The following is a 24,943-nucleotide window of genomic DNA, read 5'->3' on the forward strand; positions in this document are numbered from 1 at the left end:
TCAACTCATCATAGAAACAATTTAGTCACAGAGACGAGCACTTCCTCTTCCTCTCTTTATGACATGCGGCTCTCTTTTCCTCTTCTTGGCTCCCGAAGAGGGACGTGCATTCACAGGGTCCCTCTAAACCATGAGGGGCAGTTGCTGCGATTCAAATTGGCACCATGAGCGGATGATTTGCGTTGAGGATTATTCCAGATTAGGGATGGTGGAAAAGGATGGTTGCAATTCTTGCTTGGCAGCACTCGCGGCCCTGCGAGTTTCCCTCGTCGATGAGCTGGAAGGACGGATCGACTCTCTGCTGGAAACCTTAGTAAGTCGGGAAGTGTTCACTCGTGACGACCGTGAGGAGGTGTTGTGTCAGTTGGGGCCCCGGGCGAGAGTGAGAGCGGTGTTGGATATCCTGGGGTGTAAAGGCGAGGAGGCGGCTGAGTTTTTCCTCTCAATTAGCAGTCATCAGCAAGAGGCACAGACGCGATCCAGAGATGGCAACGCAGATCAGACTCAGTCCGTAGGTATGCAATTAAAACCACAGAGATTCGCACCCTTAAGGTGACTCATGATTTAAACAATTGTGGTAGCATTATTCATATGAATAGTACATACAGTACAAGGTGTTTAAGCGATGTTACATTCATCTTATCTCCTCATGCAGAGTATATCAAAGTCAAACGAAAGCACAAAGATGTCCTCGCGCGGCGGAGCGAGAGCATGCTCTTCTACAACACTCGACACGGAGAGAAAATCCTGTTTTCCAAACACTACGTCAATCTGTTGTTGGCTGACGGCCACCAGGGCTTGGAGATGAAGAGACACGAGGTGCTGACGTTCGGACAAAAGAGACTCTCGATGCAGCAGAAGTCCGCGGTGCACAGGAGGATCGCACCGTCCGACCTGTTTTCGAGCGCGAGTGGAAACCGTCCGGTCAAGAAGGTTCTGGTGTCGGGGGTGGCCGGCATCGGAAAGACCATCCTGGTGCAGAAGATGCTGTTCGATTTCGGGGGCAACAGGGACCACCACGGATTCGACTTCATCATACACATGACCTTCAGAGACCTGAATCTGATCGACAAGCCTACGAACTTCCGGGAGCTGATCTTGCGTAAGAACAGGCACCTGGCTAAGGAGCTGGATACCATTCTGGCGAACGACGACAAACTGCTGATCATCTTGGATGGCTTCGACGAGTTCAGACACTGCGGGAGCTGTGACGTAGACGCATTTGTGACCGAGGTGGACGAAGACGCGGAGGTGGTAGAGGTCTTTGGGAGTCTGATGCAAGGCGAACTGCTCCCCAACGCCTCCGTCATGCTCACGAGTCGACCAGCAGCCGTCAACCACATCCCTGTGGGTTGCGTTGACCGCTTCGTGCTCATCGCTGGCTTCTCCTTGGTCGAGGTCCAGGACTTCTTCTCGCGTTATTTCCAGGACCCCGCCGTCGCCGACCGCATGTTCGCAGTGGTATCGGCGAATGAGCTGATGCTGACGCTGTGCTACATACCTGCGTTTTGCTACATCGTGTGCTGCATCCTCAAAGAGAGCAAAGAGCTTTGTGGCGAGGGCCCCAAGACTATGACGGACATTTACGTGCAGTACCTGGTGGCCTTGCTCCGCTCGCACACTCAAACAAGGGCCAAAACATTTCACCAGGAGCAAAAAGCGGGGGCCCCCCAGCCGCTGTCCGATATCGTGCTGAAGCTGGGTCGACTTGCCTTCCAAAAACTGATGGAGCACCAGACTCTGTTCTACAGCAGCGACCATGACGTCGCGGCGTTGGAGGGATGCAGCCTTGTTAGCACCTTTCTCGACAAGACGGTGGCGCAGCAGCCCGGCTGCACCGAGGAAGTTTACTCCTTCGCTCACCTCACTGTTCAGGAGTTCTTCGCTGCAGTTTACTGCGCGGTGACGGATCACCCTTTACCCGATGCACTGCAGCAAACCACAAGTCCCGAGGAGGGGTCCAACAATGGACATTTGGACCTCTTCAAGCGCTTCCTGTCTGGAATCCTCTCCGAACGCAACTCTAGCCTCCTAGCGAGGCAGGTGGGGCTGTGTTGCCAAAAAGACAAAGTGGACGACTTCCGTCAGATGATCATCAGAGAGCTTACAATGCTCTGTGAGAATGGGGGCCGTATCCTAAACAATTTGCACTGCCTGTTTGAGCAGCAGGATCCCTCTTTAGCACTCGCTGTACGACCAAAGAAGCTGCAAGTTAATGTTAGTGATGAAACGCTCTCCCAAATGGATTACAATGCCATCAAGTACTTCTTAAACCTTACAAAGGGCAACATATGGGAGCTGGATCTGACGGGGACTGGAGTCAGCTGCGAGGCACTCAGAGATATTCAGCCCCTGTTGCTCAGATGTAACAGACTTTGGTGAGTTCCAGGTAAAACTTTCCTTTATATTATTTTTTACAAGTTTGTAACGCACATCGCTCTGCATGTGGCAAGAAGCAAAGTGTCCAGGTTGAGGAATATATAGTATATCTTATGCACTAACTCCACTGTTTTATTTTGAAGGCTTGGAGAAAACAACCTCGATATGAACAAAGCTCAGGTCATTGCTGGTGTGCTGCAAGTGTCAGAAAACATAACCCATCTAGGGTAAGGTGTCAATTTGTTTTATAAAAAAGATTACAAGCACAAAGTGGATAATAATCACCCAGACTGTTTCACTTCCCCTTTTAGAATTGGATGGTCAGACATTGGTGATGAGGAACTATTTGCCCTTTCTGGTGCAATACGGGTGAAAAAGAAGCTTGAGGAATTGTGGTAAGAAACTCATGCAATGGATATTACAAATATGACACATGATATATTTTGGGGGAAATGAGTCTTTCCAGAATTGTGCCTGTCTGAATTTAAAACAATGACGCAATGTCCTTTTATCACCACTCCAATAAACTTAATGTTTAAATTAATGCTATTCTGCTTACCTATGTGCTTTCACAGGATGGAGGGAAACCGGGTGAGCTACAAAGGGCTGCTCTCACTCAGTGACTTAATACCAAGCCCTCTGAATAAAGTTGTGTAAGTCTGTCTGATACTTTTAGAAGAGACTTTTAACAAATAATACTAATCCATGTCTCAACAATATAAGTTTTCTAAAGCTTCGGCTGATTCCCTTTTCATACAGAGCCATATGGAATGACCTGACTGACACAGACGCAGAGTCCTTTTGTACCCAAGAAAGCGTGACTGTAAACTTCACAGAGGACAGTATCTGGGAAGCGTGGGGGGAATGGGTGTTCAGAAGGTGTGAGGTCAGCAGCAATGAGAAGTTAGTGAAGGTACTCCACAAAGTTTGCAACACATCAGTCCACTGCTTAGAAGCCCAGTGGGCGAAGACTTTCTACAGGCAACTAGCACAGCTCATCAAGGACAGGATTGAGTGCTGCACTGAGGACAACATGTGCAGGAAGCTGAAAAAGTTTGAGAGCATTTTGAACTTCTGACAGACAGAGGAACTACACTCGCCTCTAAACTATAAGCTAGAAAATACCGTTAAATTGTTTGACGTTGAATGTGTTTTATGAGACAAAAAAGGGAAAAAGTAGTCTTGGCCCGTACGGGGATCGAACCCGCGACCTTGGCGTTATTAGCACCACGCTCTAACCAACTGAGCTAACCGGCCACGTGTGCTCGTGCCGTAAAATATATATAAGTATGATAGATATAGAGAGCTGAACAGTACATCTACGTACCTTGCGTGTCGTCAAAGTCAGAACAAGATGGTAAAAATCTTAAAGAATTTGGCCGAAGTGAGTTAAAGCACTGCTTTGCAGACAAAAACGTCAGTAGCGACTGTGCTGCAGCGGTTCTACGTACATTAATGATGTTCCTTTTCCAAATAAAAGCACAAACTATGTCACAAGTGAAACACTGTTTTTATTGTACACTATTTATGTAAGCTATTTAAAAAGTTGTATGGATATACTTAATCTTATTAGATATTAATCCGTTTTCTATTTATTTTGATTTTCGATTGTCAATGTTACTCCTTGTATTCCGTTATATGCAATGCAATGTATGCAATGTATGCAATGTATGTATCTTTTTGTATCTTTAAAAAAAAAATGTTTACACCAAATCTGATCGGATTTATTGTAACGTGTGCACATTGTCAATAAAATGTTGAAACATGAAACGCATAGAACGCCATCATCTCGTTTTATTTTGGAGTTCTATACCGGAAACGGCTTGCCCTGCTTATGATGTGACGAGTTTATTCTGCGACATCTCACCGAACGAAGTAAACCGTTCCTATCAAGTTAGCTAGCGAGCTAACCCGCTTTCAGTTGTTTTTGTATGTGCAGGGCGTCAAACTAGAGGGACCCCTCGTCTTCATTTAGGTGAGTTTTATACATGTTATTATGCCAAATGAATGTTCGTTAAACAGTCGACGTGTTTTGAAACCCAGTGGGCATGACCTCAGCGTTTTGAATATCTCACTACCCGCGAACTGACACGAAACTTCAACAACTGTTTGCTAAGGTAACGTTAGCGATAGCTAGCTACTTGATTTGCTAGCTTAGTGGACTCCGCTAACGTAATTAAGAGATGCTAAATGTGAAGCTAACTGTGTTTTAACTGCTGCTAACTGGCGTTAATATTATTAATTTGTTGATACTATTCAAGAGGCGTGTTCGCCATTGAATTGTGGATGGATGAAGGTTTCTTTCACGGTGCTTATAACAATTGTGAACACGACTTAATGGACGCAGTTAAGCTTCTTTGGTTTGCTATTTTAAAAGCGTTGCTGTCTCGCCCACAGGATGATGGACACCGAGAGAGGAGCTGGTGATGCCGCGAAAGCAGAAACCAGCAGCAAGAACAAGGAGATGGAGAAGAAGAAGAGGTATCGTGTCAAACAGCTGCTGGGAGATGTGAGGAAGCAAGTGGACTTCTGGTTTGGAGACGTGAACCTCCACAAGGACCGCTTTCTCAAAAAAATCATGGACGAGTCAGACGATGGATGTAAGGGGCTGTAAACAACACACTGCAGTTATTGGGTCATGTAGTGCACGTTTTGACATGAATATGTGTGATTTTGTCTTTTGTCATTTGTTTTTAGACGTCGACATATCTGTGTTGGCGAGCTTCAATCGGATGAAGAAGCTGACAAACGACTGCAAGCTGATCGCCAGAGCGGTGAAAAATTCATCCGTTGTCGAGGTACTGGGAAGTGAATATTTTTTTTTTTATGATTTCCTTTGAAATATGTGTTAATAACTTGAATTTAAACTTGACTTTCAGGTCAACCTGGAGGGAAATAAAATAAGGCGCCAGCATCCGATTGGCGACATACCGAATGACGTTGACGACCGCACAGTCTACGTGGTACGAAGAGTTTTATGTTCTTATTTTAATTTGATTTTCACACATACGTATGGACTACATTTATAGAAATGACATAATTTCACTGTTGCAAACATAAACAAATATGTCCCAGCGTATTTCCTGGTGCAGTGTATGTGAATGATATCAGCTGACAGGAAGTAAACACGGACATGAGCTGTTGCCTAGCAATACAATTCCATTGAAATAAAGATTGCTCTTTCCCCAGAATAGGAAATAAACCACACATAAAACTCGTTTCTGCAGGAAGACTGACATATTTTATATACAATATGTATTACTATTGAATCATGAAATAATAAATTGTGTTCTTTCTTTCTTTTTTCATTTACAAGGAACTTTTGCCCAAGGCTGTGACGCACAGCTGGATCGAGAGGGTGTTCTCAAAATGCGGGAATGTGGTTTATATCAGCATCCCAAGATACAAGTCTACTGGCGACCCCAAGGGTTTTGCCTTTATAGAGTTTGAGACCGTGGAGCAAGCACAGAAAGCAATAGAGGTGATAACTCATTTATACTTCACCGCTTCCTGACACATGTGATACGTCAGTCAGCCCAGTGTTTGATATTTTCCATCTTTGGAACAGATGCTGAACAACCCCCCTGAAGATGCTCGCAGGAAGCCAGGGATTTTCCCCAAGACCAGAAGTGGGAAGGTCCTCCCTCTGCCACTGGACAATCCACCCTCAGGTACAAGTCATTCAAATGCACTTCTTATGTTGCTCTACCTATAAACCTAAAATTACTGACTCATCATGAGAAATCTCATGCTGGCATTATCAAGAAAAAGGCTGCCGTGTTGATCCCCGTGTCTCGACACTCATGTGCGACAGGTGAAGAAGAGGAGAAGAAAAAACGAAAAAAGAAGAAGAAGAAAGAAGGCGCCACATTACAGGCTCCTTCTGAAGACCCCAAAGAGGAGGCGATGGAAGCAGAGTCGTCGCAGCAGAAGAGGAAGCACTCGTCAGCGGGGGATTTTGAATCGCACGCCGCCGGCACTCAGAAGACACAGGACAAACTGTCGGAGAAAAAGAGGCGACGGTCACAGACGGCCGACGGGTCGGATAGTGATGTACCGTCTAAGATGAGGAAGAGGAGTGAAAGTGACGCGGGAGAGGAGGAGAAAGATGTAACAAAGAGGAGTAAGTGAATCAACATGTCATGATAAAAACATCCTTTTTTGTTTTCTCATTACGAAAATATGACGAAGAGTTTCTGCAGCAAGAAAAACCACGAGTAAATGACTGTTATTCCTCTTTTTTTTTTTTTAGGTTCTCCCACTAAAAGTGACACCGAGAGAGGTGTTGAGGAAGGGAAAGAAAACAGAGATGATTCAACGCTCAAAGCCAAGAGGAAGAGAAAAAAGAAACACAAGGAGAAACTGAAAATCGGCGAAGAAGTCATCCCACTCCGGGTTCTAGCAAAGTAAGATCGCACATCCCTTTTTTTTTTAATGTGGTGACAAAAATGAACCAATAAGCAGCACTTACACTCATGGACGTTGTTTCTCTTTGAAGGAAACAGTGGCTGGAGTTGAAGGATGAGTATCTGACCTTGCAGAAGCGCAGCATGAAGTCCCTGAAGAAGTGCATCAATAAGATCGATGTCAAGAAGAACAAGAGTGTGATGGAGACAGAGAAGGCTCCTCAAGACGGTAAGAGTGGATGCTGGAAATCAAGAGTACTCATCCTGGAACTTTAGCTACCATTAGTCTTTTCTGGTGGTAAAGATATGTTTTTAACATCTCACAGAATATGTGCTTCAGTTGTGTTTAATGCAATAATGTTGGTTTGTGGGTTTCTGTCTTCCAGCCGAGAAGAAAGACACCAATCAAGGCCCTAAGTTTATCAGTGGTGTCATCGTGAAGATTACCGACAACAAGCCGCTGCCAGAGAGGAAGTTCGTTAAGGTCCGTTATCACTCATTATTTATATTTGCTTATCAATTTCATGAAGAAAATTCCCAAACGAAGCTGCTTTTCTTGTTGAAACATTCAAGTCACGGCTGTTACTTCATCATCTAATGTGCACATTTCATGCATTTTTTAAATAATTCCCATGCATATTTCTGTCTTCTGTGCAGGATGCTCTGTGTAAAATATCCCCAGTAGCGTACATTGACACCCTGGAAGGAGATTCTGAGGGTTACATCCGCTTCCACACCCCGGAAGACGCCAAAGCCGTCGGCGATGCCGGAGCAGAGCTCCAGAAACAGCACAGCTGGAAGCTGGAGATTCTCACAGGTACTAATGTTGATTTCCTCCTTTCAAGGCAGATTTACTTGTGTTTGAATGAAAGCAGACTGAGACGGTTTTTCATAATTGATGATTGATTTCAAAAGGTTTCTGAAGAGTGGTTGATTGAATTGTGAGTCGTGAGTAAATAATGTGGACGTCATTACCCTCCATTCAATTAAAAGGTGACCATGAACAAAGGTACTGGCAGAAGATCCTCGTGGACCGCCAAGTCAAGCTGAATCGTCCGAGGGAAAAGAAGCGAGGCACGGAGAAGGTGAGCTCACCCGTTAGATTCTTAGTGTCATATGATTATTTGTGTTCTTGTATTAATGCTGTTTCAAAGGATTCATATTTGGGATTGCAGTTCATGCTGTCCATTTTTGGATATGTGGATAAGGACTAAACTCTGGAATAACTTTGTTTAAAGCACGGTCACATACAGTTAAAAGTGACAACGTCTTGTTTTATTAACTATCACTAATTTCTCATTTTCTTGTCACACTTCAGCTCATTTCCAAAGCGGAAAAAATCATCCTTGCCCGGGCCAGGGAGGCTAATAAGCACATCCGTTTCCAGGAAGACTGACGGCTGCTGAAACAACCACGCGTTTAACTACGTGGACTTTACACGACGCCATTTTAAGGGGACAGTTGTCGATGTGTACTTAGCTGGAACTGAACTGAACGAATACTTGAAAACAAGTTAAAACGTCCCCTTATTTGTTTGTACTGGAGCGCCCTATATAATGTGGATATGCGCCCAATTTAATGTTGCTATGAATTTAGACAGTTGAGCAACATTTTTTTTTTTTTAAGAAAGGTTCTGTAAATTCTGTAAATATGTTTTTATTTGAAAGTTCCCCCAGTTAATACGCAGGCGAGTCATGGAATTCCTTGTGAGGATATTTGCCTTTTTGTTTGTTTTTTAATTAAAACATTTCATTCTTTGATAATTACAGTATTTAATGTTTGGTTGTGCTTTTCATAAACTGATATTTTTAGCTGGAGCCCAGATGAAAAGTCAAACTGGTCACCGGATAGCAGATGTTTCCCTCCCATTTTAATTACCCAGCAGTCATTTATTGTTGTGACGGACCACATTTGGCTGTCTAACGTGTGAAACGTGTTTTCCCAAAGGTACCGTAAGAGGTCTTGTTAAGTAGGTTACACAACTGTGCTGAGGACTATCAGCGGGATGCTTAACGGCATAAAAATAACTGCTGTTACATAATCTCAGTGCTCTTTTATTACACTTATTGCTTTAAAGGTACCACCTGAGCCTGGACTCCAGGAGAGCTTAGGTTCTGCTGGAAGTCATGCAGCTGATTAATTGGTCGCTCCTCTGTCCAAAGACTTGGTCCAGCACATCCTGGATTCTTCAGTCCCAGGGGACACGTGTCCCAAGCTGGAAAATGCTGCGTTCTTGGTGGCGTTGCAACTGGAATTCCAGCCTGTGGTCTTTCTGGACGTACGACAAAGGCTTGGCGGCGTTCAGGTTGTTTTGTGGCTCTCTGCAGGTTTAGGAGTTGTGGAAAAGAAGCCGTCGTGATCTGGGATTGGTGGACTTGGTTGGGCAACTTGGTTTTCAAGAGACCAACTCTTGAATTGCTCAAGATAACGCTGGATTCATCGAAACGTTCTTGGTTCCTCTCCCAAGCCACCGTTTGCTTCGGGGACCCAACTGGCCCTGATATCAGACCCCGGGTGTCACACACAGGCTTCTGGCTGCGGGTCCGGGGCTGCACCGGATGGGCCACAAAGTCACACCTGTAGCTGGTGACCTGTTCAAAAGGTTTTGGTTTTTGCACCAGTGGGACTGGTTCAGAGGGAACTGGAATGGACGTTTTCTTGCTGCGACCTTCGTTGGAGGGACCGACTAATCCTTCGTGGACGCTCAAGCGGTCCACCTGATTATAAGGCTGGCACTTGTTTCCTTTCCACGCCTGGAAATCACCTGAAAATAAGAGACGAGCGAGTTTGAATTTGAATCAGGATGTGTTTTTGATATTCCTGCAAAGGATGACCCCAACTGTTCAAAATGCTTACTTTGGTAAACCGATTTGTAGTCCTCATCCTTGGGTGTCTGAGACGGCTTCTGGGGCTTCGGGGGACGTTTTATACATTTGTGGGTCACGTAGAACGATCTGAAAGGTCAATTATACACACAGGATTTCAATCCCATCAAATTCCCCCTCTGCTCTATAAATAAAGCGCTAACCTACTTAAACATTTCCCAGAATGACTTTCACCACCACACCTGGTAATGTGGCAGCCAGGTCGGATGAGAACCAGCTGCACTGCATCGTAGACTATTGACCAGGAGCATAAGGCCTCAAAGGTGAGAGTCACTTTGTCGGCTTACTTTCACTTAAACAGAAGAGATCAATCTTACTGTAGTGTGGTGACGTCGTAGCACGTCCCTTTGAGAGCGTGGTAAGGGCCTTTCTCTCGTGACGTGGTGGTGATAACCTTGTGGCAGCTTGGTGGAAGGAAACTCTCCCGGTACTCGGTGGTCATGGGGGCCCGTTTCTGGGCTCTTTGAGGGCCAGACGGTTTCCTGGACGACGACAAGGCATTTAAACACATAAGTAAAATGAATGCAAACATGTTTAAATAGTCCATGTCACTTAGCAACCAACATGTTTGTAAGGATTCAAAAATCCTTAAACTCCAAGTCACATAATATTGGAAACAAAAGGCAATTTTGAAAAAAAACAATACAAGCTAGTACTTTGTGTTTTCTTCATGAAACCAAAACGCTTCTTCACAAATACACCACTATAAATAGATCACCCCCTCCTCACCTCATAGCTGTGGTTTGTTGGTTGACGTTTTGCTGCATCATCGTTTTCCCGGCGCTGCACCCCGCCACGCTCTTTGCTTTGGTGCGTCCCGGTCCGGAGTTGGAGTCCTGCTCTGTGACAGCGCGCTGCTTCTGCTGCTTCTGCTTCTGCAGGCCTACATGTGAATTATTGATCGCAGGAACATGGGATGCACGGCGGATCATTGCGATGCAGGACGGTTGTCGAGGCGACGACGCTGCGAGTGATGATGCGCTTTTTGGCGCGTAATGAGCGCTCCAAATGTAACGCAGAGTGGCAACCGCGTTTTAAAAATATACAAAGTAGTCGATAAGCCTCTGCGCGATTATGTTGTATTATTTTTTATTATTATTATTATTTTTGCTCGACATGGAAAGTGCGGTTGGGTTGTGGGTATTTGCAACGTCACTGAGTCACAGGACTCCTCCATCTGTCACTTTGTAGTCATGCCCAAAAAAAAAAAAAAAAAAAAATAGAGGGAGAGAGGAAATAAGCACGTGGGCCAACACAGTCACGTGACAAGTGACAGGGAAACTGACCTCGTGAACTACTGTTTTCGCACACGGATGATGTCATGGATTTCAGTAACCACACGTTAAATAAAACAGCAAGGGCGATGCTGTGTTTGTCCACTAGATGGCACCAAAGCGTTTTTAAAAAAACCTATAAGGGACCATCAGCTCCACATTATATTGGAACATTGGAACAAAACTTTTATAGCAATCTAGGAACAGATGAGAATATAGTTAAACCATATATTATATGACAATATATATGTTTAATTGCTCGAAGCATGACACAGCACAAACAGAACAGGAATATAAACAATGTGACAGGAGTTTTGTGTCGAAAGATACCAGCGAGCCTCATTTTCAGCTGCAGGGAGAAATCCTCACACATTAACCTCGCAAACGAGTTGACTAATTATGTAGCAGCACAGCTGAACAAACGGAGGGAATGAACTGTGAAAATAGCACTTGGGGACTGAGACCTTGATGAATAACCTGTTCAAAGCACCTGCACATCAGGGTCACATTCACACAATAAACACAGTCAAAGTGGAACACGCCATCTGTAGTTTTTTCATAGAGGCTTTGCACATCCACACAGAGTGAGATGGAGATGTTTAATCAAGCAAGTCTTTCACCTGAAGAGGCCTAAGTGGGTGAAATAATGAGAATCACCTGTGTGCATTCATCATCTCCAAATCTCCTGGATTCTTCCCTCGTCGCATGAAGAGTTATGAGAATAGGTTTTGCACTCTGCAGATTATGCAATAAAACTACTTCAGTAGTGCTGCCACTGCAAACTAGTGCATTTAAAGTGCTTTAGGAGTGCATTGCCTCTGCAACGGCATAATACACATGACCCATGTTAGATGGCATGATGGCACTTTAAGTTATTTATTATATATTATTTGGGAACATAAAAGACAGAACTGCTTGTTCAACAAGTAACATCCACAGTGATAACTCAAGTCCTTCATTCTCTCTGAGAGCTGAGGAACCTTGGAAGAAGAAGTCTTGAGTCTGGGGAGGTTTATGGATATTTGAAGTCCTTTCCCATTAAACATTTCTGACTGCACATGAAAAATGACTTCTCCATTCAGCGTCCCTCAAAAAATCCACTTTGGCGTCTTGGATCTGGTGAATGAGGGATAGACGCCGATAGTGCGGTTCATTAATTATAGCTCAAGTCTGCACATTGAATCAAAATGCCTTCTGGTGCATCGAGAGCGGGGAACACTTGTTGTACTGATGGAAGCCATCGTGCAGTCCGGACAAACTGCTTTGGTTATGAATGGATTAGAGGGCAACAAAAATATTTAGAATTATTCTCCACATCTGTCAGTTTGTAAGATTGGAACCTGCAGGGATTTTTTTTCTTTTTTTTTTACCCCCATTCCCATGTTTGTGTCACTATACTGCAATGTGAACCGCTGATGATGTGTGTACTTTAACCAAATCCATGAAACATATATATTAAATAACATCTTCCCAGGATTTGAGGCATAAAACGGTGCAGACAACCAGCATCCCTATAGCGCTGCGGGGCTCCGTGGCTCTCCATTGAACACAAGCGATCAATAAGAAGTTCTCTTTTCTTTCCTCGCACAGCATCGTGAGTGCTTCTATCAAACCCAGACCTCCGCTTTTAAGATTGTCGTGCGTTTTTACGCGGCGCCACCCCATCCAAAAAACACGCCCAAAACAATAACGTCGCCAAGACACCCTTCAAGTTTAAACAATGCAATTATTCCACGACTTCTCTCTGTTCCCTTGCCTTACAACGCGAATGTGCCACTTTACGCAGCGTGCCGTTCCGTAAAATCTGGAGATGTGACAAGAATAGAAGCGCAGCTGCGCTCCGTGTCAACTAGTAGCGAGCGAAGAGGGCGCGGGTCAATAAATTATGTTAATCAGTCAGGGCAGATTGGAGGCGTGTTGTTGGCGTGATGAGGAGGGGGGCGCGTGCCTGCGCCGTGGAAAAACTCCCGACTGGTAAACGCTGTCTCTGCTGCACGCGCGCAGCCTCCACCCCCCACCCCCCACCCCCCCCTACCACCACCACCAGCCTCTCTTTCTACTTTATTGTGCAGAAGAGCAATTTCTTCCGCAGCAGAGAGACTACTGTGCAACAAGTTTTGCAGGAGCCCATCAGTTTCACGGGTCTTGGCTGGAGCGCATCTCTGCCACCACACACACACACACACGCACGCACACACACACACACACACACACACACAAAAAGTCAGTGTGCGTGAACGCCTGCAGACAAGACAAGCCACGCGCACAACGGTGTGTGCGCCACACAATTCGTGACTCCGCGCCAGATGCCAGTTTGCTCCCGACGACGCGCGCGCGTGTGTGTTTAGCAGTCGCAGCTTGAATGGAGTCCGCGAGAGGAGCGTCCGAGTGCGTGGAGAAAATGGAGAAAGTGGCGGCGAAGCGGCAACGCTGCCGGGCGGCGGCGCTCAGCGGCGTGTCGTCGCTGTGCTCGGTGGCGTCCGTCGCCTTCTGCGTCCTGCTGAGCCTCAACGCGGCCGACATCAGGGGCCGGGTGGTGGATTTGGAGAGCGGGGACGGGGAGCGCGCCTCGGTCCGTGCCCCCGGCTACTCCGCGGATGATTTGAACGCGCTGATTGAGCGACGGGTGGGCGAGCTGCTCTCTCAGGTAAGATTTTTTTTTTGCCCTCCCCTGCACATGCTCTCGTTCATTTTTGTTTACTTCTGGTAAATGTAGTTTGATGTCATTGAATGCATCACGTGCAAAATGAATGAAAATGTGCATCCTTCTCCAATTGCAGCGCTCCTATGAACATTTTGTCAAGATTCGGACTGCAAGGCAAGCATCACCTGAATGCAACTGCCCTCCAGGTAAATAAAACTACCCCCCCATCCTTCCATCCAACACCAATGCATTCTGGACATGTGGTTGTCTGCTGGTGAGCTGGATTTGAAACCTGTTTGTGACTCAGACCAGACTTGATGTGAGAATGAATGGAAGCTTTGTGAACAGGTTCCTTTTTTATATATATATAAAAAAAAAAGTTTATTTCATTGAAACCGATGACACGCTGCCTGGATGTCTCCGCTGTGAGGGATGCAGGCAGCTGTCTGGCCATCACACCGAACAGAAAGAAAGGTATTTAACAGCGGCCTATACATAGAAGTGCTGAGAGGTTGTGTGACTTGCGGTTGTTGTCTGCCCACTAGAAGATATGTTGAAATTCACATTTCTCGCCAGTAGATGGAAACATTTATTCCCGCTCCGTTGTGGGCTCAGCATTCTGATCATTTCGAGGGGGGATGGAGTCCAGGCTGTTGGTCGGTGCATCGGTGTGGGGAGAGGATGCTGCACAATTTGAGCTGTAGCGTCACGTTGCTTTCTTTTTTTTTCTCCCCCTTGACTTCTTTTTCGACTTTGCATCAGATATCAAAGAATCCCGCAGGTGTAACGGCACGTTTTCACAGCTTTCTTTCCTTAAAAGTGTAATGCAGAGGGGTCCGTCCCGCCTCAGTCAACTCCAGCTGGGAATGTAATCCAGTAAGTGCGAACATACTGTAGGCGACCTCTGGAGAAAGGTCATGGTTGTGACATCACTCAGAGTAGCCTTGTGGTTGGATGGACAATCCAGGTGTTGGAAAGAATCCTGTGCTGCAGGACTGACGTGCCCTAGAGGCATGGATGCTGTATTCTCACTAGACTGCTGTGTGACCTCTGACCTTTGTGTTTTTTGGGACGCATCGACACAATAAAACGATCATGACATCGATCATAATCGAGGCTGAAATGGGGTTTTTTTATCCACTGCGGATGAGTCATCCGTGGAGTGGAAATGCCTGAATTAATGAGACACAAGCCACTTGGAAGTATGAAGCATAATGAGACACTCGACAATCACGCTGCTTCTCTGTTCTCCGTCCCTATCGAACGTCTGCTTTTTATTTCCCTCTCCCACCGCATCTCTGTTAAGGGCAGGAATAAAACAATGAAAACATTTCGTATGAAATGGAGCGCGGCGACCCCAAAAGCCGAGGCGGCACCGAGCTCCGTCGAGGAAACTGGCAAAGGGATTTCATGTTATTATTATTTTGGTTACATAAAAACACATATCATCAGTAGAATCTATAGTTTATTTCATATTTTAACCGTTCGTGCTTTGGCGTGTTACGTTTTCAGGCCAAATCTCCTTTCATACGAACGCTGAAGTGGGTTCACTCGTGTGTCTGGGAAGACAGCCCCGTGGCTCAGATGTGGCTTCCTTTTGAAGGGGAGGACTGTAATGTGCTTTTCACAGTCTTCACTTTATTGCTGTCAGACAAGATGGAATGGTTGCAGAGACGGAGCAATGGTCCATACAGCTCTGGGGATATTTTATAGGTCGTTTCTGAATCGTAGGAAGTTTGTCTGTCGTTTTTTCTTCTTATATATATTTCATTCGTGCTGATGTAATTCTCGGTTGATGAAGATGAAGTGTCCTCTTTTTCATTTCTAACAGCGTCTGGTGCTGCTGTCACTTTAGCGCTCTGTTGTAAGCTCCTGAGTGGCTAAAAACCCTGGTTTCTGGGCCACATCGGCATGTCGGTCGGGTGGTCAACCACTCTGGTCCAGACTGAAATATCTTAACAAGTATTCGATGGCCATGAAACTTTGTACGGGGCGTTCACTGTCCTCGGAGCAGGAATTCAACTGTGATGGTTTCAGATATTCACACTACTGAGAGGAGGGAGTCCACTAACTCTGGTGATTCCCTCACTTTTCCATTGGAACCACTAAGAAGTTGATTTGAGTGAAATATCTCCACAACTTGGTTTGGTTTTGGACATTAATTTCCCTCTCATGAGCAACTTTGCTGCATCTTCTAGCACCATCTTCAAGTCTCCGTTTGTCCAGTTAGTCTTGGGTCTAGGGGAGGAGAGGCAAAGCCATCAAACCAAGTCGGTGTGACATGTCTGAAGTCACACCCACCCGTGTTTCAGCAGTTTTTTATTTTTCTTTATTTTATATTTTTTTGTGTGTACCTTCTCCTCCCCTGCGATCGACATCCCAGCAAAGGCGTGTTGTTTAATGGAGACTATAATAAAATGTGCAGTCAGCAAGCACTGCTCTTTCCCTGTTTACTCACCCGGACACCTCAAACACACACACACACACACACACACACACACACACACACACACACACACACACACACACACACACACACACACACTCTCCAACAACTCACGCTTCAAAAAGCCAGCCACCTAAAAGTGCACTTGAGAAAAACCTACAATTTGTAACGTGTGGGACTAAAAGACCCAACGCTGGTTGTCACGGAGACGGCGGGGGGGTCAGCTGTCATCAGCTGATGTCTTACGGTTTCAAAAATAACACCAGAAGCAGATGCGACGCTATCAGTCTGACCTGCTTTGTCAATTCTCAGATTTGATTCCCTCCAGCAGAGGCGACCGGCACACAGCCTCCAGAATTCCCCACCTAATCGCTCCTGTTCACCCCCCCCCACCACACAAAGTGTGTAATCCCAGCGGCCTGATACAGTTGCAGTGGTGCCAGTCCCCTCAGATATTCCCAACTCAGTGGGCAACTGGTAATTAATCACTGACAGCTTTTGAGTTTAGCCGTCTGTGTGGTTTGGTGCTGGGAGGCGCCCTAATGGCCATGTAATTACTGAGTGCTATGTAAAGCTAAGCAGACTTCCAGGTAGCCACCATGGCCAGCTGCTTTTGCTTAGGTGAGTCAGATTAGGCTGCCTTTTCATAAAAATAATAATAATTTGCAAGGCCGGAGAGGAAAGCTGGGACCTGGGAAGCCTTTGCCCCGAAGGCAACAGTGGGAATGGGCAATTATGATTTTGATTGCCTGCTAAATTACTCAAGAGGGCATCTAGATGTAAATCACGAGCTCCACTCGCTGAATAACAATCGTGCGACGCATGAAAAAGCTCCTAATAAATTCACATGACGTGATTTTTTTGATTTTTTTGTGTGAACATGAATCATCAGAAGTGGCGCTCTAATTTTCAGTTCTCACACACGCTTTATCGTAAAGGGCAGAATGGTGGATCTAGCACAGATGGTCTCCTTTTATGTCTTTTGACACAGCAGGTTTTTATGGAGGATGATGAGCTAAGCCAACTGAAAGCACTGGTAATGAGTATGACTGCGGGGTTTGAACGGGTGGCACACTTTTTTCCCCCTCCTCCTCTTTACTGTACGTTATCCCGAGGGGACACTCACGAATGGACATTGTTATAGGAGCCATGATGGACGGACGGACGGACAACAGCACTCCGCTGGAGATTGAAGTACCTCAGGCTGGGGAGTCGAAACGCCGTGCCTAATGCTTCGTCTCATGTGTCCTTGAACATTTCCTGGCGGTGATCCTCCTAGTCGTCATTTTCGGTGGAATAAAGTAGGAAGCTTGGAGATCCTGTTTTGGCTCCGACGGTTACTACTTGGGAGTTGAATGAAGGGGCTTCGGCACACCCCAAAACATGAATAAAAGAGTCTCCCGCTTGTATTGCATTCATAAAAGAATGTTTTCCCTTATCACAATGATCCCTTTTTTTTATAAAGATGGTGCTTCGGCCAGCAAATTTGTTGTTCAAATATGGAAAAGAATGGCATTGCTTGACGGGTTCACATTGGTGGGGATGATACAGCATTACCCATCCTCCCACTGCCCTGTAACCTCCACTGGTTCCCCTTTTTGATGCTCCTGTCAGAGCTGGGTGGCAAAATCCTCCACAAAAGACGACTCACAAGCCGTCCGCCTCATCTGCTGGCTGCCCTCTGACACCGGAGTGGAAGTTCTACTGAGCTGCCCTTTGTGACGGCCGAGGCCCGAGCCCACATACTACGACTCACCCATCAATACTCAAAGGGACTTTAATGGACAAGGGGAACCTTTTTTGTAACGTGACACCCGCGTGGAACAGCCGCTCTACTGTTCAATATGGTGATACGTCTTTGGCCACTGAAGCGTCTTCAAGGTTCCCTATGAAGCTTTTGATCTGGACGCTATGAGTAGGTCCCATTTTCTTTATCTTGTGCCACTTGTATACAAGAAGGGCACCTTTTTCTTCTCATTTCAGTGTATGAATGATCCCCCCCTCCCCTCCCAGTGTCTGTCATCAATTTCAAATCACCAGCAAAGCGCGGCGATGCCAGCCTTCGTCCGTGTCATGGAAATTCTGGTGCTCCAGACGGGCAGAGAGGGAACCAGGAACCCCTGAGGCGATTCCCACATGCTCTCTTCCAACCAGCCCTCCGTGCCCCAAGGCCTCTCAGCCCCCGGCAGACATGGAGGATGGGGGGGTTAGGGGCACAGATGCTGCTGCTCTGTACTCCGTCAGCCTAATAGAAACAGGCACTACAAATAAAACAGACTTTTTTTTTTTTAAGTTTCTTTTTTTTAAAAGACATGCCATGGCAGGAAGCTGTAATTTTGCCAGCGTGTGCCTGACATGCAAACTATCGTTAATACGGTCGTGCTACCATTTCATGGGAACTGCTGCTCAAATGATGACTTTTTAATTTTGAAAACAATGCAAGGGTGGTATTTTGGCTGAGTCTGTTTATTTTATGTGTGTATGCATCATTTACCGTAAGTCCACACAGATCGAGGGTGGAATTAGCTTAGAGCTCCATATCATGTTCACTCGTTAAGTTCCCTAGCGACCTACCTTGACATCGAGTAATGTTTCATTTTGGGGTCTAAACCTGCGAGGGGAATGATTTTTCATTTTTATTAAAAAGCATGGAACCTTATGTTTCAACCTCAATATTTTAATTGGATCCTCCCCCTTTAAAAATGCAAAATAAATGAACTCAAGGCAAAAAAAAGAAAAACCGCCGATTGTTAACGTCCATCAAACAGATGACATTTCTTTTAGTAAATAGTCCATTCATGCTTGAGTTAAACCACAAGCCACTAAATGAACGGATGCACTGAACGTGTTAACTGGACCCAGGCACCAGCTCTACCTCGTGTTGATTGCCCTATAAAAAAAGAATAACAAGGTCTTTATAATGTTCAATCACAACACACTTTGTATCCACGTGTTTTTCCAAAATGTCCATATCTGTTGGGATTTGAGACTGTTGAAGTAAAAAAATAGCATTCATCTGGAAAAACATTCAAAAATAGATATTCTTTCCTTTTTTGGCTCCAAAATAATTTGCGCACGGTCCCTAACCACGGAAGCTCCGTCGACCTACAGCTAACAACAGTTCATCTCTCTGGAGCGTCTATTTACGATCCTTGCAAAAACATTTAGGGCGAACGTTTCGGTGCGCCCTCTTTTTCAATTTCCAAACCGTACAAGCAGGCGATCCCCGCCGCTCTGCAACGACGGCAGGGATTCCAGCCGTTTCTCAAAGTGGAAAAAGTGATGGAGGCAAGCCGGGGTTTGCCCGGCGGCTGGCCCGATGATGTTTGCTCCCAGACTCCCTCGGGGCGCCACCAAGAGGACGGACTCAAAGAAAACCAATTTGAAATGATGAGATCAGACTGTTGGGGTCTGCGGTGTTTGTCGGTTGAGGGGACCCTCTTGCCCCCCCTTACCCCGTCCCCTCCCATGTTCAGCTTAAGATACGAGAATGTCTTGCTTGAGATCATGCAGGCTTGTTCGATTCCCCCCTTCCCTCCGCGCCACCACTCACCAGGGGGCTTGTACTTTGCCAGCCGGCTCTTCCTCCTCGAAGCTGTGCTAAATGTGACATGAAATATGAGTCCCGCTGTAGATCTGAAGGGTCATAAACACACAGAGCTAACATTCGAGCCCCAGCGCACTCACCAAACACCCGCCGTCACGACATCACGAAATCCGCTCCCGCCCCGCGAACGTGCAGCCGTGCGTGACGGGTCCCTTTTTTTTTCTAACGGGATCTATTACCAGTTAGTCTGTGATGACATTGTGCTTAATTTAATCTTCTAAATGAAGAGACGGCGAACACATGAATGGATTGAAGCCATTCGTTTTCAATTTTCCCAACATGGCCGTGATGTTAAAAATGGTGTGGATTGCGGTTTTGTAATTAAGGCTTATGTAAAGATATTTTCCCCCTCAATATTTATACGCTTTCTTTCCCCCCCCCCTTTTTTAGAAGGCAATTCATCTCATGCAATTAGATGATTCGGCTCAAAAAAAGCAACGCGTTGCCCGGGGAAGTGGCAACGGGCCAATGTAACGTACCTACGGAGCGTTGCACGCATGCATGTGTCGGTGGAGATGAATGGATATGCAGAGGGGTTCGCCTCACGGTCTGGTCATAGCGCAGTCGGCCCTCGCTTCCAGGGGCCCCTCCCCTTGTATCTGATGAAGAAGAGGGCAGAAACAGCTGTGTAAGCCGCAGGCGAGGCCTGGAAAACCCGGCGGTGAGACAGACAACCCTGTGCACTCTAATTTAATTGAGCGGTCATTTGATATGGTCAAAGCCGGCTAGACGGCTAGTTAAATTGTAATTTTCGACAGCTTGATAAACGGCGCTGATGCCTGAAAATAGGCTGGTGTAATTTCTAGGCTGCCCCGCTGGTTTGGGACCCTGCGGCGTAATAACTACGTGACCCGTGGCTCGTCTACTTCATCGCTGTTCTTTGATTTGTGAGAACTTTTTTTTTCTTATGAATGAATATATTTAGCCTGTCTAAGTGGCTATTATGGTAAAATTAGGCATGCGTTGGCAAGGTAACAGTGGGATTGAGACATAATTCCCCACAGGAACGATAGATTTTTTAACTCGTCATCAATTCAATACTGAATGATGCGTCTATGACCTACATTAGCAAACAGGACCATTAATGAGAATCACTATTGGCTACTTCTATATATTCTTAATGCATATCTGGCATGGTGGAACTCAAACCAAGGACTGTTTTCCAGTTTGTGTTGTCGTATAGCAGCCCCATGCATATTTTAAGAGCCTTTTTCCATTTCAAATGAGTCGAAAACGCTAAAAAAAGTCTCATCTGCAGACGGATCCTTCAACAACTCATGGTGTACTGTAATAAGCTCTACTACTGTCCAGCAGATCAAATCGATGGTCGCCCATGTGTATCCAGTTCGACACAGAAAGATAGTCCCGGTAATTTAAATGCTTCTACACATTCAAAGTCGAAGAAAATCATATCTGAGTCGATAATGCCATTCATCTGGATTCACGCTGTTCACTCCGAGGCTGACGAGTTGTTTGTGCGCTGGTGTGTGTGAGGTTTTAATGAATCAGTGGAAATGTTACGAGAGTGTAAATCAGAATAGCTCATACATATTTTATACATTTTCCGTGCAAACATAACGGTATAATGGTCATTTATGCTGAATGCGTCGTCCAAATGATGCACGCACAAAAAGTTGCAAGCGTTCTACATTCTTAGTGCTCAAACCAACGCATTCATATATATTAATATATTTCTCAGGGCGGGACCCAAACCTCCCTACTGTGGGAATTTACAGATAACTTTATTTTAATGTGTTTTATATCAAGCATTGACTTTTTTGTGATAATACATCTGTGTCGGCGTCCGAGCACAAAGTTTAGAGCAGCAGTTTGTCGTCATGTTTGTTTTGTAGGATTAGGGCATCTATTAATCATAGTATTCTCTGGGCGTAATCATCCAAATGAATGTCACTTAATGGTGAGACGTTGCAATCAGTTGCCCTCCATCTAATAAGCCCTTTGACTTTCTACCAATCAACACGACGTCCCGCACGGCTTCCAGGTTAATGAGCCACCTCCCGTGAGCCGCCCGACTATCTCAGGCACTTCCACATCCCCCGGGAGGAGAGGAGGGAGGGTTAACTTCTTCAACAAGATCGGCATTGTGTCGGTGTGTTGGTTGGAGCTGGAAGTGCCATTCATTTCACACTGAGCGTTGCACCGACCACCTGCTGTGAGCTGCAGGGGGCTTCTAATAGAACATGCCCCAGATGCATTCAAAGCATACGGGAAATTTGCACACCTGACTGGAAATATATCCAATTTGAATGTCTATTGTAGGAAGCACACTATGCATGTTTGTAGTTGAAGTGCACACATTGATTTGGTGGCAGATTAGTTTAGAGGTCGCTAGGAGGGTTTTAAAGGCTTATATAATAGTTTTGAGCAGGTATTTATTAAAATAATAAGACCCAAACAAATGTGTAAATCCGGACTTGAACATTAAACCCAAAGTAATAAATAGGCTCCCTAAATATATATGCAAAACATCCACTATTAAAGCCTACGTCCACTTATAAATCATGTTTTTGATCTCAACGGGACTTCCTGGTTAAATAAAGTCAATAAAAAATAAATAAAAAGAAGTTCAAACTCAAACTCTAGTTTGTATTTGTGGGCAAAACATTTTCCTTTGTGGCACCTGCTGCAGTACAAAGAGAAAAGTAATTGGAGCCGTCCCTTCACCTTAAATTTAACGCACTGTAAATGTTTATTGTCTCATAAGCCCCCGAGTGTTCACACATTTGTGTGCAAATAACTGGATAGTCTACAGCAGCTTAAGACGTTCAAACCCCGTGAAACCTTGTAAATCGTAGTGAGAGTTGATGGTAAAGTCATTCTGAGGAGACGTCACACCACCGGGGGATTAGAGTGACCTAATTTAGAGGCGTTTGCAGTCAAGGTCATCGCTTATTGCCAATTTGTTTGGGAAAAAAAACAACCAACAAGCGAATGTCGTGGGCGATCTTTCCTCCTCGGCGGTTAACGCTGTCGGCGTGACTCATTTGAAGTGCTCCAGGTAGAGATTATCTCTTTTCTCGGCAAAAGATGAGGAAGGATCCATCACCGTGCCCTTGACCTTCAAAACAAATTACCTTCCCAGCATCCTCCCTGCCTCTGCTGCCACCGTCGAGCATCGGAGCCCTTGTTTTCCAATAGCCATCGGAAAGAATTACAGAGAAGAGATGTGACTTCACGTGACGTCCTTTTCAGCTGATTAAATATGACAGGTCATGCCAGTAGTTTGAACTCGCCACGGTATTTCTGCTGCCCAGGGGTGAGATGGTGACCAGATATTTCCCATAGCGTTGAATGCATGTGTAAAATCAATTTGGAGGAATATAGAACATTTCATAAAAATACCGACGCCCCAGATTGACTATTGGATTTCAGCCTCAGCATGCATTCGCTGTCAGCGTCAACATGCCTTTCATGTAATATAATAAACGAGAGGGAAAGTCTTGCACACGTGTGGGTTTCCAGTCGGATCCCCAGCGATCGTGTACTTTGTTATTCTTAACGCAGTCATTCATGCAATATTGGCTATCCCACCTATGAACTTGCAGGTCAGATGGCAGGAGCTGGCAAAGCAGAATGTCAGGCCCCAATAATACGAGGGTGTAGGTTTTCGTCTTGAGTGAGAACGGAGAATAACACGACGTAACTCACGGTTTTAAACCAAAGAAACGCAGGCGTCCCGAAGGCACTCTTGCTTGTGAATGCCATACCCGTAAATCTGCATCGTGCCAGCTCTGGATCCAGTTGCAGTTTTGGACAATGCATTAGCATAGAATCCACTAAGAAGGGCTGAAACCGGCGGTGGCAAGGAAAAGTCAGTGGGCCGAATACGAAGCCACCTCCGAGAGGTGCCGCCTGAGGCTGGGTGCAGCGTTGACAGAGGTCAGAGCTGCAGAGTTTTATGTTGCAAACTGTTGCAACATAAGTGTTTATACTAGCTTTGCATGAATGCATTAGTTTTGAAGAAGCGTGCACGGCCCTGCGTACGTTCAGTCACTGTGAGCTGGATGGAGATCAGTGGTTCAATATTGTACTGTTTCTTTGGCTGCGTTTTTATTTTGCGGTTCTGCGCTGGCCTGTAAGAATAGCACGCGGAGAGGCCAAGATTAGCTGCGAATGCAAAAGGGGGCAACATTCAAAGGGCTTTCGAAGAGAAGAAAAATGGCTTCATACTGTGTTTCTCCCTCCTCCTAGTCTGCTGACACTCTGCACCAGGTAGAGTGCTCCCCTCCGGCCTGTTCTCGGATTAGCGTGTGTCGGCCAAAGTCAACACGGGAGGAAGTGGAGAAACGACTTCCCTCATTCGCACCACGACTGCTAATGCCTCACCAGATCTGGTGTCACAGCAGTCAATTTGGGATGTATAATTTGAGCTCTCCGGAGGACGCATTTCAATCTGACAAACTGAGGAAATAATGTATTCCTCATTTTTTTCTTCTTCTATATTTCTTTTGGTGTTTTACTAGAGTTTTAAATGTACAGGAAGAGGCTCATAGGGACAAAAGCAGTGCTGGAGGAGGCGGCTGAAGAGATGATGAAAATATTTATAATAGATGCTGATTGCGCAATCTGCAATCCTGGGCAAGAGCCAAGACAAATGAGGATGAATAGCAAGCCAACCACAGAGCAGGGGACAACCGGAGTGCAGTCCTATCCCTCAAGAAGGAAGAAAATGATTATGTGCATCTCTGCGCAGGAAACTTGTTACAGCGAGTTTTACATCCACACTAAAGAGGCCAAAACGGAAGGTAATAAGTCTGAAAATGAGGCAAATTGCTCGTAAAAACAGGTTACGCAAAAGTCACCAAAAACATCATCAAGGCACTGCTCGCCACCTCTTGATGTCAAAATTGGGTCATGTTCAAGGCCCTTCTCCAACCCACCCGTGTTTAATTGCCATGTGCTAAAGAATTTCCCATGTGCACACAAACCAGTCAAGTCTGGTGCGGCCTAATAATTGTTCACTCAAATCGCCTCTTTGTGCTGCTGTCTGCACTCGGGCTGCCAAGGTTTTTCTCCCCCCCCCCACCACCCCTCTATTTCTGCACTCTTCCAATGAGATCTCCCTCATGCTTCCAGTGATGGCTCGGAACAAACCGTCGCGAAATATTCTCTAATTGACGGGGGTTATCTGCTCGAAACCCTCCCTCCCCTTTTGCTCCTGTCAGCCGCTGCATAGGAAACCTGTTTAGATTACAACCAGGAGCAAAGCTGTCCTTTTACAAGCTATCTATGACTCAGGGAGACATTTATCCCTTCCTCGACACGGCCCCTCCTCCGCTGC

At 45.6% G+C, this 24,943-nt stretch overlaps 4 protein-coding genes across 5 annotated transcripts in view; 3 read left to right on the plus strand and 1 right to left on the minus strand.

Annotated features, from left to right (window-relative positions):
- The first annotated feature begins 73 nt into the window (after positions 1 to 73).
- LOC311008968 (NACHT, LRR and PYD domains-containing protein 3-like) lies at positions 74 to 4,022 on the plus strand. 2 transcript variants are annotated; one of them, XM_084002933.1, is made up of 6 exons: positions 74 to 515; positions 656 to 2,378; positions 2,523 to 2,606; positions 2,691 to 2,774; positions 2,955 to 3,032; positions 3,113 to 3,164. In XM_084002933.1, exons 1-6 carry the CDS (start codon positions 131 to 133, stop codon positions 3,120 to 3,122), a joined length of 2,364 nt encoding a protein of 787 aa, XP_083859059.1. In that variant the 5' UTR covers positions 74 to 130; the 3' UTR covers positions 3,123 to 3,164. The 2 variants fall into 2 exon arrangements, with proteins under 2 accessions (XP_083859059.1, XP_083859058.1); XM_084002932.1 differs by having other exon boundaries at positions 76 to 515; positions 3,139 to 4,022.
- A 203-nt stretch (positions 4,023 to 4,225) lies between these two features.
- larp7 (La ribonucleoprotein 7, transcriptional regulator) lies at positions 4,226 to 8,561 on the plus strand. The gene is made up of 13 exons (XM_084003119.1): positions 4,226 to 4,354; positions 4,777 to 4,979; positions 5,077 to 5,177; positions 5,259 to 5,342; positions 5,696 to 5,860; positions 5,948 to 6,050; positions 6,194 to 6,502; positions 6,632 to 6,785; positions 6,878 to 7,014; positions 7,172 to 7,269; positions 7,443 to 7,602; positions 7,779 to 7,870; positions 8,104 to 8,561. Exons 2-13 carry the CDS (start codon positions 4,778 to 4,780, stop codon positions 8,179 to 8,181), a joined length of 1,683 nt encoding a protein of 560 aa, XP_083859245.1. The 5' UTR covers positions 4,226 to 4,354; position 4,777; the 3' UTR covers positions 8,182 to 8,561.
- A 412-nt stretch (positions 8,562 to 8,973) lies between these two features.
- On the minus strand, positions 8,974 to 10,602 carry LOC311009112 (uncharacterized protein; the record flags this gene model as incomplete). The annotated part of the gene is made up of 5 exons (XM_084003086.1): positions 8,974 to 9,106; positions 9,264 to 9,549; positions 9,642 to 9,739; positions 9,988 to 10,152; positions 10,400 to 10,602. The coding sequence occupies 5 exons, from the start codon at positions 10,600 to 10,602 to the stop codon at positions 8,974 to 8,976; spliced, it is 885 nt and encodes a 294-aa protein (XP_083859212.1).
- Positions 10,603 to 13,122: 2,520 nt separating this feature from the next.
- col25a1 (collagen type XXV alpha 1 chain) overlaps positions 13,123 to 24,943 on the plus strand; it is a 118,926-nt gene continuing 107,105 nt past the window's right edge. Inside the window, exons 1-2 of the mRNA XM_084002284.1 lie at positions 13,123 to 13,591; positions 13,725 to 13,794. Of these exons, the coding sequence (XP_083858410.1) occupies positions 13,307 to 13,591; positions 13,725 to 13,794 (355 nt within the window). The 5' untranslated portion in view covers positions 13,123 to 13,306. The remainder of the gene's footprint in view (positions 13,592 to 13,724; positions 13,795 to 24,943) is intronic.

The sequence above is a fragment of the Eutrigla gurnardus genome (assembly GCF_963514095.1).
Source record: "Eutrigla gurnardus genome assembly, chromosome: 23".
NCBI lineage: Eukaryota > Metazoa > Chordata > Actinopteri > Perciformes > Triglidae > Eutrigla > Eutrigla gurnardus.

Coding starts and splice junctions, on each gene's coding strand:
- LOC311008968 (XM_084002932.1), top strand. CDS start 131: ATGAGGGGCAGTTGCTGCGATTCAAATTGGCACCATGAGCGGATGATT. Junction 516..655: donor AGATCAGACTCAGTCCGTAG/GTATGCAATTAA, acceptor CTCCTCATGCAG/AGTATATCAAAGTCAAACGA. Junction 3,033..3,138: donor AGCCCTCTGAATAAAGTTGT/GTAAGTCTGTCT, acceptor CTTTTCATACAG/AGCCATATGGAATGACCTGA.
- larp7 (XM_084003119.1), top strand. CDS start 4,778: ATGATGGACACCGAGAGAGGAGCTGGTGATGCCGCGAAAGCAGAAACC. Junction 5,178..5,258: donor AAAATTCATCCGTTGTCGAG/GTACTGGGAAGT, acceptor CTTGACTTTCAG/GTCAACCTGGAGGGAAATAA. Junction 7,270..7,442: donor CAGAGAGGAAGTTCGTTAAG/GTCCGTTATCAC, acceptor TCTTCTGTGCAG/GATGCTCTGTGTAAAATATC.